Source organism: Cucurbita moschata, unplaced genomic scaffold (genome assembly GCF_002738365.1).
Source record: "Cucurbita moschata cultivar Rifu unplaced genomic scaffold, Cmos_1.0 Cmo_Scf00002, whole genome shotgun sequence".
In the NCBI taxonomy this organism is placed as follows: Eukaryota; Viridiplantae; Streptophyta; class Magnoliopsida; order Cucurbitales; family Cucurbitaceae; genus Cucurbita; species Cucurbita moschata.
In genome coordinates, this window is record NW_019268518.1 from 4,255,434 (window position 1) to 4,271,273 (window position 15,840).

The window sequence follows — 15,840 nt, forward strand, 5'->3', positions numbered from 1 at the left end:
TTTTTTTTTTTTTTTTTTATTTATTTATTTATCTGAAGCGATTTAAAATTTTAAAATAATTTAAATCAATACAATTATTAGTTTGAAGTTTTAGGGAGGTAAGATATTATTTCAATATTAGAATAATAAAACTTTTTTAGGGGAGAATTCAAATGATCGAGATTATATAGCTTAACCTAGAAACCAATATAACTTTATAGTAACTTTGTTCGTCATCAATTGACCTCAAAATAGTCTAAATGTTAGAGCAAACTCCTACTAAACTCGATCACTTGACGATGGGATGTAGGAGGTCTTTTTTAGCGTATCTTTTTTTATATCGATCAAGCGGGTCATACTATTCCACTTTAGCTCAGCTAATGATGAGAGAGGATTTAGATTTGTTAACAAACGATGATGATGTCCACTCCAAGCTCAATGTACTTAACGAAAGAGAACTCTCATGATGAAGAAAGAATTTCCTTTGTAATTAAGCAACATCCTTTAAATAGGGGGGTTGGGCCGCCAACGAATAATAGGTATCCCACCCTAGTTAATGAGTCGTATAACAACCGCCCATTTCATACGGTTCTGAGGGCACTTAAGTCAGGCGCAAGCGCCCGATAGACAAGATTTAACAGCATAGATTGAGAACCATTTTCACGAGACAGATCGAGAAATCTATAAATTGATTTATCTTTTTTAATATCCATTAAAAAATAAATATTCTAATTTCTATCAAATGACAGTATACAACCATTTTCTCTTTCACTTTTGATGAGAAAAAGAAACTGAACTATTTACTATAAAGACCAAATTTTCTATATCTGTACAGTGATTTACATAACCTCATTGATTTGAGATGAAGTTGGAGGTGTGGCTATGGCTGTGGCTTCAAAGGGCCTTCTGATCAAGCCTTTCATTCCAGTTCAGGCACCGAATCAAGCTGCGAAACCAATCACCAGTTTGGTCAGACTTGTTTACTGTTGGGAGTGGATGCCTGCTCATGGATATCTTAACAGAATCTCCTCTTGAGAGTTGCTGCCTTCTCTTTCCATCGAACGAAACCCATGCATTACTTCGGGCGTCCTCGGGAATCTGTCAATACAAGTAGATTCATCCACGGTTAAAACGATAAGCTGTAAGAAGCTAAAGAAGTATGCATCTGATCCCCGTGTCACGTTATATGTAATCGGAGGTTGAGGAGATATTTGAATCTTATAGATTAAAGAACTTAAGGGAATGTATGTATGTATGAATTAACACGAGCTTGTATCGATATTCAATAGTATTGTTCTAAATGAATCACCTTTAACTCGAGTCGTGCTGAGTCGGGAAGTATAACTGGTCTAAATGAGAGAGAATGGGGACAGATTGGAGTGAAAAGCATGCAAGGAACATTCGGATGCACCTGCCACATTGAAGAATATCAGCTCAAAATGCATAATAACTTCATTTCATGTTTGGGAAAAATCTCTATTTTAATGTTCAATGTTACGTGTCTTTAATCATTGAAAATCAACTTAATGCTTGATTTTATACTTTTAAACGGGATTTTCCAACCATAAAAATGATGATATGATTTTAACCATTTTAAAATCACTTCCAAACATGTCTTAAAAGCGCACTCGGTATTTTTCTTGCCTTCTAATCAAATAACTTCCTGTATGACATATAAAGAAGTAAATTTGCCAAGAACTACAAACGTTTATCACTTGCCTAACGAGTAAATAAATTTATCCTCTATAGAAAAAGAAGTATATTTTCAAAGAAATACAGAGATGTATCACTTAAACGAGGTAAACAAAATCATCTTCTACAACAAGGAAGCTTCATAATGACATTAATTGCAGTTGGAATTTGGATAATGAAGACAGCAGTCCCAGAAGAAGAAGAAAAATGTATGGAAATTTTAACAAGAGAAAGAACACGAGATATGTTAAGATTTCGGCAAAAGATGCATGAACACTTCGAAAACCAGTCATAAAATAAAACATTTTCATACATGACAAGTAAAACATGTGAATCATATTCGTATAATTTTAAACTAAGCCAAATCAGTAATTTCATCCAAGCTCTCAATGATCAAGAACTACGGCTTCCATTATGCATACATATCGCCACAACTTCAGAATGTGGCATGTAAAAAGAAACCCCAAATGTACAAGCAACAATGCATAATGCTTTATAAAACCAAGATTTATATAAATTAGTTTTGAGAAAGAAAAAAAATCTTTCGAGTCGGTAAAAATCAATTGCATGTGTGAGACGAAAACATTAGCTTACCATAGAACCCCCTGCTGCAGTAGAGTAAGCAGTGCTTCCCGTAGGTGTGGCCACAATAACTCCATCGCCCTGGACCTGAAATGCATTTCCACACAAGAAGTACATCTTATAATGGGTGGCTGCAAGCCAATGGTTTTAATAATATCAATCTTGAAGATAACATGTGATGATCTACATATTAATTGGACTAATTTTCGAAAAGGAAACCCACCTTCGTTATGAGACGATCGTGTTCGTAACATTCAATTTTAGAAAGGTACGGATTGGAGCCTCGATCAACAACAACCTCATTGAGAATATTAAATACCTTTCCAGGAATAGCTTTGCCGTTTCGAAAAATTTCACACTGAAGACGCATTCTTAGAGTTATATAGACACCATCCAGTGAATCATTTCCATGAATGACTTGTCTTAAGTCCTGCCTATAACTATCAAACTGTATCAAAAAGTAATATTATCAAACAAATAATAATTAGTGTTGAAGTTAAGCAAAAGAATCTGAAAAGCCTGAGTCAAAGAGCTTACAGTGTGGGAAGTCAAAAATCCAAGAGAGCCGAGATTAAACGAAACAACAGGGGGAACAGCACCTCTAAATATATTTGATGCATGGAGAATAACCCCATCTCCACCTAAGCAGGCCACAAAATCAACTTTCTCATGTAGGTCACTGCACTAAGCATACAACAGGATAAGCAAATCCCTGAAAATGAAAACGTCGACTAGTACATCAATGTAATCATATTTAAGATTGAAAAAATGCAGTACCTGGTGTCTTGACTATAAAAGGTTTGGACAAATCCAAACCCTGGAATTCTTGCAAATATGTCATGTACGTCAGGTTCCACAAGAACATTCATCTTCTCTTGATGATACATGAACGAGGCTACCTGCAAAGATAAGAGAAAAGGTAATGTTTAAATAGACAGGAAATAATCACAAATGAAAGAGAAACATCCCATGTCAGAATTTGATGTTCCACAACAGTCCTCCATGAATATTGAAAAGCCTTAAATTGAACAAACACAATATTATAATTGTCATGCTTGATTTATTTCACTTAAGTTTAGAGAATAAAAGATTTTGTGCAATAGTCCTAGTCCAAGTCCAAGCTCACTGCTAGCAGGTATTGTCCTTTTTGAGTTTTCCTTTTTGGGCTTCCCCTCAAGGTTTTTAAAACGCATCTGCTAGGAAAAGGTTTCCACACTCTTTAGGAAAGGTTTCCACACTCTTATAAAGAATGTTTCATTCTTCTCCCCAATCGATTCCTTTTTGGGCTTCCCCTCAAGGTTTTTAAAACGCATCTGCTAGGAAAAGGTTTCCACACTCTTTAGGAAAGGTTTCCACACTCTTGTAAAGAATGTTTCATTCTTCTCCCCAATCGATGTGGGATCTCACAATCCACCCCTCTCCGAGGCCGAGCATCTTCGCTGGCATGCGTTCTCTTCTCCAATCGATGTGAGACCCCCCAATCCACGCCCCTTTGGGACCCAGGGTCCTTGCCGGCATACCGCCTCGTGTCCACCCCTCTACGGGGCTCAGCCTCCTCGTTAGCACATCGCCCAATGTTTGGCTCAAATACCATTTATAATAGCCCAAGCCCACCACTAGCAGATATTGTCCTTTTTGGGCTTTCTCTTTCAGGCTTTTCTTCAAGGTTTTTAAAATGCGTCTGCTAGGAAGAGGTTTCCACACCCTTATAAAAAATATTTTGTTCTCCTCTCCAACCGATGTGGGATCTCACATTTTGTATTTGTAAATACGTGTCACTTATACAAAGAGAACCTATTATTATTATTATGGAAACAAAATAATAACAATAAAGACAAAAGATCTGACAATGAATATTTACAAACAAATAACTACAATCATTAGTAATTAGCAAATCCAACAATTTCGAAGTATTCTTCACGGTTTTCCATGTACTTTCCGGTCTTTGACTATGGAGAGTCCAACAAAAAGAAGAGACCAAAGTAAGAACAAACGCACGAACTCCACTTATTTTCTGACATAACCAGGACCTATACATTTATAAGTTCGATTGAATGTGTATACCAACAGTACCTACAGTTCACCATTCCCTTAACAATTAGGGATGTAATTTTCCATGTAAAATTATAAATCATTTTAAAAATGAACGGGTATATTCCGAGATTCCAAATTCAGTCTTTATGTTACCTCTTTAGCTTCTTCCATCAGCTCTTCACCCAGCTTTTTCAGAAGTAATACAGTCCTGGGAGTGGATTTCCACATGAGCATCTGTTGCTGGGTACTAGGATGAGTAAAGGCCAAAGATGATTCGGTCACTTTTTCTCTGGCACATGAGAACCCATCTGTCCGAACTAAAAACATTTCAGCTTTCCTTCTTGATTGCACCCTTACAACACCAGTGGCAGAAGCACACATATTTCCCTCGACAGATTCCATTTCATCATTGCTAGAAACTGAAGTTGCTTGACCATTGCTCTTTAAGCTGTTTGTTTCTGCTTTAGACTGAAATTTATCTCCAACAGCAGTAGAGGCTTCAGTCATCAGAGGATTCCTTCCATCCACTCCAAGTTCATTATGAACAGGATTGGAAGATACATGACTATCACCATTTACATACCTCATATTTGTAGTAGATAAATAATGAGTCGTTGAGGACGTCTCTTTCACACTTGGCCTGCCATTAGTGTTTCCTGCTTCAACAAGCCCAGATTTAAGATCACTATTGTCAACACTAAATTTTTGAACTCTGCTCATAGGTAACTCCGTAGAAGGTGGCCGTTTTTCATTTGTTTTCATTTTACGGTGCAAGTAGTTTTGAGGAGAAATCTTTTTGGTCCTAAAAAAGTTGGACATTTCTTTTCTTGAGAAAATATTGCATGGAGGAATCTGAGCTTTCAAAGGGTCAGTTGCAACGCTAAATTGAGACAGATGCTCTTCCCCATTATGATCTGCTCTTAAAGATGTCAGATCTTGTGTAGGAATAGACCCGTTGAAAGCTCCATTTTCATTCTGAATAATTTTATCAGCTTCTGTATTATTTTTTCTGTTAATTGAACAATGATCAGCACTTTCTAGCAGCAAAGATCGACTGTTTTCATCGCATGAAGATGTTTTTTCAACTGTAGAAATTTCCAGAGATTCTTTTGCTCCATCTGGATTTTGTACCAATTTGGGAGAGGTGTCTCCAAGGGGAATATCGGCTGGAACAATTGTCTGATTAGAGACGAACTGTGATCCACTGCGAGTCGCATATTGCCTCCATCTAGATATCATGGCCGATGTTCTCCACAAGCCCTCCTTACTATGAAGATAGATCAGCCCATTGCTGCCATCTGAAACCAACGATGCAAACTTCTCGACCTGATCTGCTGTTGGTGCAGTCCTAACTTCAACAGGAATTCTGATCACTTTAACTTTATCAGAACCAATAGCATCATGTAAGGATGCACTATAGAATATATCCTTCACTGTCTCTGCTCTAAGATCAACAATCGTTTTAAATCCTCTCTCAATTAACCACTTCAGACCTTCTTCTGTTATCTGACCACCACTCCAAAAGGACACATCAGAATTTTTGGCGGACACTTCTTCCTTGGAGTTATGTAGATAAACAGGATTCCAATTGGCAAACAATGTATGGCAGGGATAATCCTCCCCTCTAGGAAAACCAGAATCATAACAGACATTCTTCAGCCTCTGAAGTTTCCTCCATACATCCCAACTCCGGTCGTCATCAGGAGTCAAAAAGTTTTCAAGAGCAACATGCAAGCTTTCACAACACCTTTTCATCTCACTCCTAAAGGCAGCAAGTGGAGGAAGATTATCCTCCATTGCATCTAAATTGTCACCCCGGAAAGCATTCATGGCAGATGATCTTCCTGAGAGTACATCCTCCTTTCCTTTGTTTAGAAGCGATACTATGCAACCAAGTACAGACACTATTTTATCCTCAATTACTGGATTTTCCCCTGGAGTAACATCGTACGAAACGCTACATTCACCAGTGAAAGGATTGCAAAGAGTATCCATCAGCACAGAGTGGAGTCGCTCAGCAGTTCTAAAGATTCTACAATATGCCTCAACTTCAGCAACATCGCCAGGAACAGGACCCATCCATGATAACTGTAATAGATAAAAAATGGGAATGGCTTACATTCGAAAATCAAAGGGGTAATGTTAAAACACAAAACGAAAATCATCCAACAGACTATTATCTCCCTACACGACCAAATACAAAATGGGATACAATGAAATCATACCATAAGACAACAGAACGTGCAATAGTAAACTGTAAATATCATATGAAGTACTGAACGAGTTGCTCAAGTTCACCAGAACTAAATATATAAAAAGCGAATTAAGGGTCATCTCAAGGAGGAATTCATTGGTTTAAATAAGCAGGAAAATTCGATCTACAAAGACGATGTAGATAAAGTTCGACAGCATCATGCCACAGCAAAGATAGTAACAGAAACTCATTGCCACAGCATCATGCTTAATCACTTCGCACAGAGACAAAGAAATGAAAATCTCCAACCCTCTCGGGCAGTTAATCGAAGCACGACGAAAGTGAAAGATAATTAGAAGAACAATAGGCAATTAAAATAAGAGACCTGAAATTCGGAGGCAGAATTAAAGGATACAGACTTGGAGAGCTCCGCAGTGACAGCAAACTTAAGCCGCCTCCTGAATCGCTTCCATGTGTGCAATTGAAAGCCGAGAAATCTGGCATTATTAGAGGAAGGAAGGAGAGGACGAAAAGGGGAAAGATAGGGATAGGAATGGATCACGGTGGCTGGTAAAGAGCGATTCATAACCGAGGGCGATGGCGTCCAAGTGCCACACGAAGCAACATAACAACATGTACAGTTTGGTGAGCTCGTTGTGTATCTGTCTTCCGATTTTCAGAATTGAAGAGTGGAAGAAGGATGAAGAGAAAACGACTGGATGAACTCGTTGGGGGAAAAATGGCGGGTAGTGTCGGATTTCAGATTTCAGATTATTTCATTGAATTCTTTTGTGGTTGGTATTTTTAGCAATCTTCTTTTTCCGGAAATTTGATTTTTCTTTTCTTTTATTATTATTATTATTTTTTTTTTTTAATCAGTGGATTTTAAGCGTTTGGCACTTTCTAGAGACTATCTCACTTTTTAATTGGAGAATAATTAATAATCTAAGGAAAAACCATTCCTTTCTTCTTCTTCTTCTTCTTCTTTTTTTTTCCTTTTTTTTTAAGTAATAATTGCTAAGTTAACCAAATTTTTTATTTCTTCATTATAAAAAATTATGAAAATTATTTGATGAAATAAATAAAAGTGTCGATTTGATTTTCTTCTTTTAAATACATATTAATTTTAGTATAATTAAACTATTTTATTTACAAAGTAATTATTTACTTGTACTCATAAAAAAAATATAAATCATAAGAAATATATTGTAAACCCCTAATAAATAATTCGGTTGTTATCATATATGCCTCATTAATAATAGAATTTCGTAAGCATGTCGAAAGGCTACGAAAAATAAAAGTTCAAAATATACGCTTGCCTCTTATGTCATAGATTAATTGATCATAGAATTATTGGTGTTAATAAATTTATCGATAATCTAGACTCTTCAAGATCGAGTGTGAGATTCAAGCTTTAAAACTGGAATTTTATGGCATGAAAACTCTAAACAGCAAACTAAGGCGAAAAGATTGGAGAAACAAATAATTTGAAGCTTAAGAGAGGGGAAAAGAGGGCCTTCATCAAATTGACTACTTGCCAAATAAAATTGCTACTTCAGCTCTCCCTAATTTAAGATACATTTCTTCTAATCCAGAAAACCCAATGCACGAACATGTAATTACAAAAATGGCTTCTTTTTTCGTTGGCTTTTCGCGGGTCGATAAATGAAACCCGAGCGTAAGAGAGGAGGAGGGAGAGGGGAAGAAAATTTTGAGGGATGGAATGAGAATGGTGATGTGTGATAGAACATTATTATGGTGTAGATTAGACTCATGGGGAAGTAATATCAAGTTAGCTCGACTGTTCCAGACTTGGAGGAGCAGCTGATTGAATGTTTGCCTTGGGAGGAAGACTGGCAGTTGGCTTGTTGGACTTGTGTTTTTCGTCTCCGTGTTGGACGGGCGCCTTCTCGGGCCAATTATGAGTTTCATCCAACTCCAGCTCTGCCCTCCTTTTCGCCTTTTTCTTGGTTAACGCACCGTCGACCATTCTCGCATCTTCATGGGAACTGCTTGAGCTTCCCTTCAACTTATCGGATTTTAGCCTTTCTAAATTTCCAACACTAATGGAAGCATTTGGTAGCTGGGGCATTGTAGCTGATGAAACAGATACAGGCTTGGTTGCTAGGGCTGGCTGTAAAACGGATTCAGGGACCAATCGCTCTCGAGCAACTGAACTGACCTCGGTTCTAACAGTCTCGTCTACTCTAGGTGGTAATATCTTTCTCTTCTTGACTTTCTCCTGATCCTACAAAATTGAAGTGAGTGCAAAAAAACAACGTTATATGAACAGCTAATATTAATCCAGAAACGTGACACTATGATCTTAAGTCCATAGAATATCAACACAATGTGGACGGGCATAATTCGCACGTTTTTGCTTTTTTTATCGAGATTGGGTTGGTATTCAGCGTCAGTACAAGATTGTAAAGAATTCATAGCATTCCAAGTGAGATGTCCAAGATAAAAAGAACGAAGGAAAGAATCGACCAGCTTTTTAAGCCCCAAACTCTATCTCGATGAAATAGAAGAATTTGTCCACTAATGGTTACATGCCCCTAATAAGAGGCAAGTGTCTCATTTCCGTATCAATTATAGAGAAAGGGAATGAACTGCTATTCTAAGAACTTCCCAAAATTTCCTGATAGCTTAAATGGGGAATGATAGAGAAAGGGAGATTACATTTACCTTGTGTTTACCATGCAACGCTCTCCGCCTTTCTTTTGCTCTACATATTGCACGTTTGATCCCATGATTATCCATGAACCCATTTGGCCATAATTCTGCAAGCTGCAAAGATGATAGCCAATCACACAAGTTAAAGGTAGCACGAGTTTAAAACTAAGATACTGATAAGAAGAGGAGCTATAACTAAAATTGGAAGATTTGACATTATATTGGGAAGAAATTTCAAAAAACTTGAGAGATACTACACACAACTGATAAAAAAAGACGGGCAATTAATTAATCTGACACAATGTGAGCGTGTAAAGTAGTTCAGTTCAGCAAACTTAATTGCAAAAGCATTCTATTAGATAAGAAACCACTCCATTGAACTTAAATGACAAACTAAGCATCCATGAAAAACAAACTAACTGACTGCTTCTGTGACATGTTTTGAGACCGCTAGCTAAAATCCTCATACCCCCTTCGCATAATGATGGAGGCAGCAATCAGCAATAAATAGCTACGTGAGAAGTTGAAGAACAAATGAGAGAACAATTACCTCGGCATACAACTTTCTAATTTGTGGACCAGCATCCTCATCCAGTCCCTAGAATCACAAAGAAGAGACGTAAGAAAGTTTAAAGCTTATCAGAAAAGAAATCAGTCGAAGGTCACTCGGAACATGAAGCAGTACATCAACAAACAGATCGTAGAGATCACAAATCTTGTCCTCCAATGCAGGATCCATAGCAAATTTCTTTCTCGGAACTCCTTTTTCTTCAGAAACAAGTTCACGGATATCGTGAAGTGCTCCCGTTTGGTGTTCGATTGCCTGAAAGATGATACTCTATTAACAATGTAAAATGAAAATCGTCTTTAAAAGATATATATACTAAAAATTAACATTACAAATGTGAGGGCAGGAATTTGCTAGGAAGGTTACTAATGCCTTGACTGCAGACAAGTTGAAAATTATTACTAAATAGTCAACAAACCCCAAACTTATATAAATTAGCCTGATAGGAATATGATCTACATTAGACTGAAATTAAGGGATTTTTCAATAGCTTGTCTGCAGACTAATTTGGGAAAAAGGTAATCACGTCCTGCAGAATAATTTTAAGAAAGGTAATCATGTTCTGCACAATAATTTTGAGAAAGTTAATCACTTGGGGTTTGTTATGGTCAAAGTTAATTTACATCACTTAAAATTAGTATGCAGAAACTCTGATTTTTTAAGGAAAAATAACCTCACTCGTTCTAGAAAACAAACCCTTGCAAAATAAAATAAAGTGACGAAAATAACTTTTCAAAAGCTAGTCAAAACATGTCTCACTAAACTTCTCAAACGATAATTTTAAAACTTGGCTCCCAAAAAGCCTTTAAAACTGTCAAACTTAATTCCCAAACAGCCCTTAAAACTGGAAGAATGAACCTTACTTCGAAATCTGATGGGCCTCTCCTTAGATACATATTCTAGAAGAACAATAAGGGATGTATAAAAAAAATGCTGGTGCAATAAATGAGAGATTTTTTTTCTGTTTTTCGTAAGACCCGTGCTTCCATTGAGAAAAAATGAAGGGAGCCTGAACCTTACAGCAAAAATGACTCCAATCCAAAAGAACAAGACAAAACTCATAACTACAAAAAGATCTAGCGACTGAAACCCATATGAAAATATTATACCTCGCCACCTCCCATACCTCTCCACCCAATCTCTATTTTTCTTTTTCATCCAAATACCCCCACAAAATAGAAAAATGCAAGTTTTTCACAAAACTGTCTTCACCCTAAAAGGAAGATACAAGAGCACCTCCTCCAACATTGATCTACCATCTTTATCCCAAGCCCCCAACGAGATCCAACAGAGACTCAAGAAAAACTTGGCATACTGACAATCCCACGACAAATGATCAAGGTCCTCCCCATGCCTCCGGCAAAGAATGTATCATTACAAGAACACAAAGGAAAAATGTCTTTGGCAGGATCCAAGGTATTAACTCTCCTAAATAAAACCTGCCACGTGAAAACTTTGACCTTATTTGGAAATTTGACCTTCCAAAGAGACGAGAAAACAAAGGCAATCAAGGAAGGAGAAAGGATACGCAAGACATGAAAGAGAGAATGAAAAGAGAACTGCCAAGAAGGATCGGGAGACTTCAGACAACCCTTTTCCCTAAAAACAGAGAAAATTGTAATTAGCCAACAAGATCGAGTATACCAAACATTAAAGGCTTCTACTTGCTACCTATGGGTTATATATCATACCTTGGACATCGATTGCACCTCGATCTAGGGATCCAATGTAATAGAGAAAATTGTAATTAGCAAACAAGATCAAGTAAACCAAACATTGAAGGCTTCTTATTGGTCCTCCGTTTGCTTCAAGACCAAGACTTTTATGGATTAATGGGATTAGAGCTTTTATTATCAGAACATTGGATGGAAAGAAATCAGAAAATTTAAGATAAGTTGTTGCCCTGGACAGATCCTTACGAATCAGCATGCTTAAAGGCTTCCTCTTGGTGCACTCTTTCTAAATCTTTTTCTGATTTTTCTGTACATGATATTAGTTTTAACTGGTATGCCATTATTTTTCTTTTGTAATTATTTTTATTCCTATTGTTCTGTGTGTGTGTGTTTTTTTCTTTTTTCACCCTTTCTGAAGTTTGTATCTTGAGCAATAATAGCCTCTTTTCATTACAACAATGTAAAGTATTGTATTTTGTTCAAAAAAATCTACCAAACATTAATGAAAGGTAAGCTGCAAGCTCAGCAAGAGAAAGGCTTGTGTTTTGTATCTCAAAGCACTAGTCTCTTTTCATTTTTTTTTTTTTTTTAAACAAAAAAAGGCTAGTGTTTTATATGCGATCAAAGATAATTGGTGAGACTACGCATAACTTCATCTTTGGAATGGTCAACCATCAAGACCTCCTATTACAGGGTAGATGCTTCAATCAGTGCTCCTAACGCTATAGGAACTATAAGTTATAGAAATCTTTTACCACTATCCCTGCGAAATGTATATATTCTCGTAGGACAGTGGTTGCCTAGATTGGAGAGTCAACTGAAGAAAGCTGACAATAAAGTAAAATTGGAGAGGAAGTCATTTTAAGAGGTCACAGAAAGAAATCCAAATAGCAGGTTTACTTGACATCTGTGATGAACAGTTTATTGAAGGGCAGAACCCTGATAAAATTCATTGTGATCAGAGCTAGATTAAGTTGCAGTGGAAAAACTAGCATGGAAGAGATTTTCCATGGATTTTACAATGATTTGTCCATGTGTTCCTACCCCTTACAAGCCTTCATCGAACCAGAAGTTAGTTGGAGATCATGATATTACTTTTTCAAAATAGGGAGATTGAATGCTTGATCAGGGACGCCAGATATGTTGGCAATAGGATAGATCGCACCAAGCACCTGCTCTTACTCCAGTCCAATATTTTTAGTCGAGAAAAATAAAAGCAACTAGAGGTTTTGATCCATTTGAAGAGTTCTAAACCTTATAACTATTCCAGAAAATGTTCCAATTCTTGAGGAGGAACTACTAGAGGAGTTAACTTATGCCAATCAATTTTCCAAAATTGAATTAAAATCAACTTTTCATCAAATATGTCTTAGATCAGAGAACACCCATAAAGCTACTTTTTAATACATAAGGACACTCCCGAGTACATGATGGTGTTATCAACTCTTACAAAAGTGCTAGTTAATATTCCAAGCCTTAATGAGCAACTTCATTCTGTCTAAGTAATCTTGTATGTCATCTCGGACTAACTTCATTTATAACTTTCTAGGAGCTTGAGATGGAGAGAACTGAAAGAGTTTTCCATGATGAAAAAGGAATTTTGAGTCCCCTAAGGATTTTATTTTCCTTTCATATGTCAAGTTGGAGTTTTTCTAATTGTTGTTCGTTTAAATCAATATACATATCAACTAAAAAAAATCAAGTTTAAAAAATGGAAGCATTTTAAAAAAAACAATTTTAGAGTTTAGATTTTTTGAAGTTGAGGTAACACAAACCATTTTCACAGAGTCATTTTGGCAGACAGAGAGAGAGAGATTATTCATGCTCCCACAGGATACTCTTATATTTTGACCAATTGGACGGCTTTTTTACACTCTCCCTTGTTTGAGTGAGTGGTTTCACCCTTCTTTTTTTCTTTTTTTTTTTTTACCTTTTTTCTATACCTTTGATGAAAGGTTTATAACTTATGACAAAATATATGAGCAACTATGAAATATAAATTTAATTAAAAGAAAGAGAAAGAAACTAGGGTGAACCAATTACACAGCTTGCCAAACATGCATCTTTGGAGTAAAGCAACGTGTTATGCATGGCAGATCAAGGAAAAAGTAAAGGGTTCAGAATATAATACCTTAGTCTCCATAGACAAAGGCCGGATTTTAATCATCTCGACAACTTCTTTCTTTATCTGTTGAAACCTACCATCCTTCTCCTGCTTCACTGAGATACCCATATTGATCATGATTTTTAAATTTCTCTGCAATAGGATATTACATGTAGAAATATGAAATAAGATCAACAAGCAGCAAAATAATATCGAATCAAATTGAAAATATGATAGGAGCAGTTTCCACAGAATAAAAAAAAAAGGATAAAACAGATTTCTCTACATCGAGTTTACAGATACAATTAGAATCTAGAATTGAGACAAATATCAACTACAAAGTTGATATGATGCTGCACAAAGTCTATAACCCTCTTCGTCACCATCAGAAAATACAAGCATAGTTTCAAACACAATAGCACAGTCCAAATTTGCAGATGAAACCCACTTATTAATTTATAAGGAAAAAACAAAATAAATAAAGCTTAACAAATAATTAATCTGGGAAGCAAAGATCTTTAAATAAATCGAATAGATTCCCTGTACCTATGTGATATTATAAAAACATCAAGACCCTACTGGCCAATCCAACGATGAAAGATGTATGTTATAAAAATAATAAATAAATAAATAAAAAAGGAGAACCACCTAAACAGACTCAGGGATGATGAGTCCCTAAGAGGAGCCAAGAAAAGAGAGAGAAATTATAAGCACCATCCTTATATTCTATAATGGAAAGCAATACCTTTAGAGTTCGCAGTTGTATCAAGTGACCAAGAATACTCATAAGTCGGTTAATCAACCCCTTTGACAATTTCCCATGGTTTGCCTGTTAAATAACTAACAAAGTTAGAATCCTTTCAGTATTCAACATAGAATAGAAAGAAACTTTTGTACGATTGATCATAGGCACTTCATTCAAACATGCGTATGCCTGTTTGTTGCTAAGAAAGAGTATCACAATGGGAGTCAGGAAAAAATGGCCAACAAGTTGGAAAAGCAAAGAAGATTGCAACAAAAATTGTTGGAAGAAGCTAACAAGTTACAAAAATTAAACCAAACTATATTCCATGTTTCCTATTGTACTCTCCTACTGATATTAAAAATTCTAACAAGCCAATGCATATTGTTTCCACTTCGTGTCAGAAAGGGAGACCAAAGTCAACCTGACGCAAAACTATTTACATCCCTAGCAGCAGTCTCATGCACGCCATAAATCTCAATGACATGTACATCAACAGCTAATAATAAATTGACAACAACAGCAACATACCGCTAATCTAGCAACTTTAGCAAGCTTGAGTTTGATTTCTCTTGGCAATCTCCTTTTGATAGCCTGAGATGCATTGTCTGCCTCTGGATTCTCCGTAAGTGGTGGCCTAGCTGCAACATTTTTACATTAAAAGAATAATTAGATAAATCTCAAAGAAGTCTCATAAGTGAATTAAAAACTAGACATAGCAAAAGAAAAGCTTACATTCTGCAACCATCTTCTCTAACTCTCTTATAGCCTTTTCTAGCAGGGAGCTTTTCGGTCTAACACTAGAACCGTCCTTCTTGTGCACATACGGTGTTTTCTGCAAGGTGACACCACAAATTTGAAGCTAGGGTAGAGACGATACACAAATAAAATGTGCAAAGTTGCAATAATACCAAGAAATGATAAATAAACAAAGGTATGAGTTTTTAGTAGAAAGCCTAATTACATTAAGAAGAACAAAACTACAAAAGGAGAGGCCAAGGATAAAATTGTAAAAAATTCAAAAGTTTGTACATTTTGCCCAGACGAAACAAGCCACACCACACTAGACAAACAGGGACACAAACAGCAGAAGATTCCTTCTATAGCCGCATAATAGCAAAAATAAGAGGATGTCAGATCAAGAATCTCCAAAGCAACTATACTCAAATGCAGAGATTGAATTAATCAAAATATATTTTTACAAGGCATGACACGTGATAGAAAGTTGCTAGCTGCTACTCAATGCTCATGTCATCTAGAGCATTGTGTAAGAAAGCGATAAAAAATATGTACACTTAAGCCAGGTTGAGTGGCAAGCTTCGTTAAGTGTGTAATTATTGCTTAATGTAACATTTTAATAAACTATTTGTTCGCTTATGTTCGACCTTTCACTTGAGGTATGCCCTCTTACTCTTGGTAGACGTGGAGGAAAATAGAAATAAGACTAAACTAAAGAGGAAAATGTGAACGCCTATAAGCCTAATGATGGGAGAAAATGATGATAAGACATAATAAGAGACAGTTTTAAGTTTTAGGCCTTCGCATGTTGCAATGTGATCGTATAGTTAGCAAACCAAAAAAAAAAAAAAAAAAAAA

General features: G+C 36.3%; 2 protein-coding genes across 3 annotated transcripts in view; both read right to left on the reverse strand.

Moving 5' to 3' along the window:
- Positions 1–661: 661 nt before the first annotated feature.
- On the reverse strand, positions 662–7,251 carry LOC111457831 (NAD kinase 2, chloroplastic-like). Its single transcript, XM_023100238.1, is given in 9 exon segments — positions 662–1,077; positions 1,289–1,390; positions 2,266–2,340; positions 2,477–2,701; positions 2,791–2,932; positions 3,031–3,152; positions 4,441–6,375; positions 6,867–7,067; positions 7,069–7,251. Coding segments are annotated over 9 exon segments (3,054 nt in total). The 5' UTR covers positions 7,117–7,251; the 3' UTR covers positions 662–873.
- A 716-nt stretch (positions 7,252–7,967) lies between these two features.
- Positions 7,968–15,840, reverse strand: part of LOC111457837 (ubinuclein-1-like) — a 16,274-nt gene continuing 8,401 nt past the window's right edge. For both annotated transcript variants that reach the window (XM_023100251.1, XM_023100258.1), the window contains exons 6-13: positions 14,980–15,079; positions 14,776–14,885; positions 14,248–14,331; positions 13,530–13,655; positions 9,843–9,980; positions 9,708–9,755; positions 9,170–9,271; positions 7,968–8,729 (exon numbers count right to left, since the gene is read on the reverse strand). In XM_023100251.1, coding sequence (XP_022956019.1) covers positions 8,274–8,729; positions 9,170–9,271; positions 9,708–9,755; positions 9,843–9,980; positions 13,530–13,655; positions 14,248–14,331; positions 14,776–14,885; positions 14,980–15,079 — 1,164 coding nt within the window. In that variant the 3' untranslated portion in view covers positions 7,968–8,273. The remainder of the gene's footprint in view (positions 8,730–9,169; positions 9,272–9,707; positions 9,756–9,842; positions 9,981–13,529; positions 13,656–14,247; positions 14,332–14,775; positions 14,886–14,979; positions 15,080–15,840) is intronic.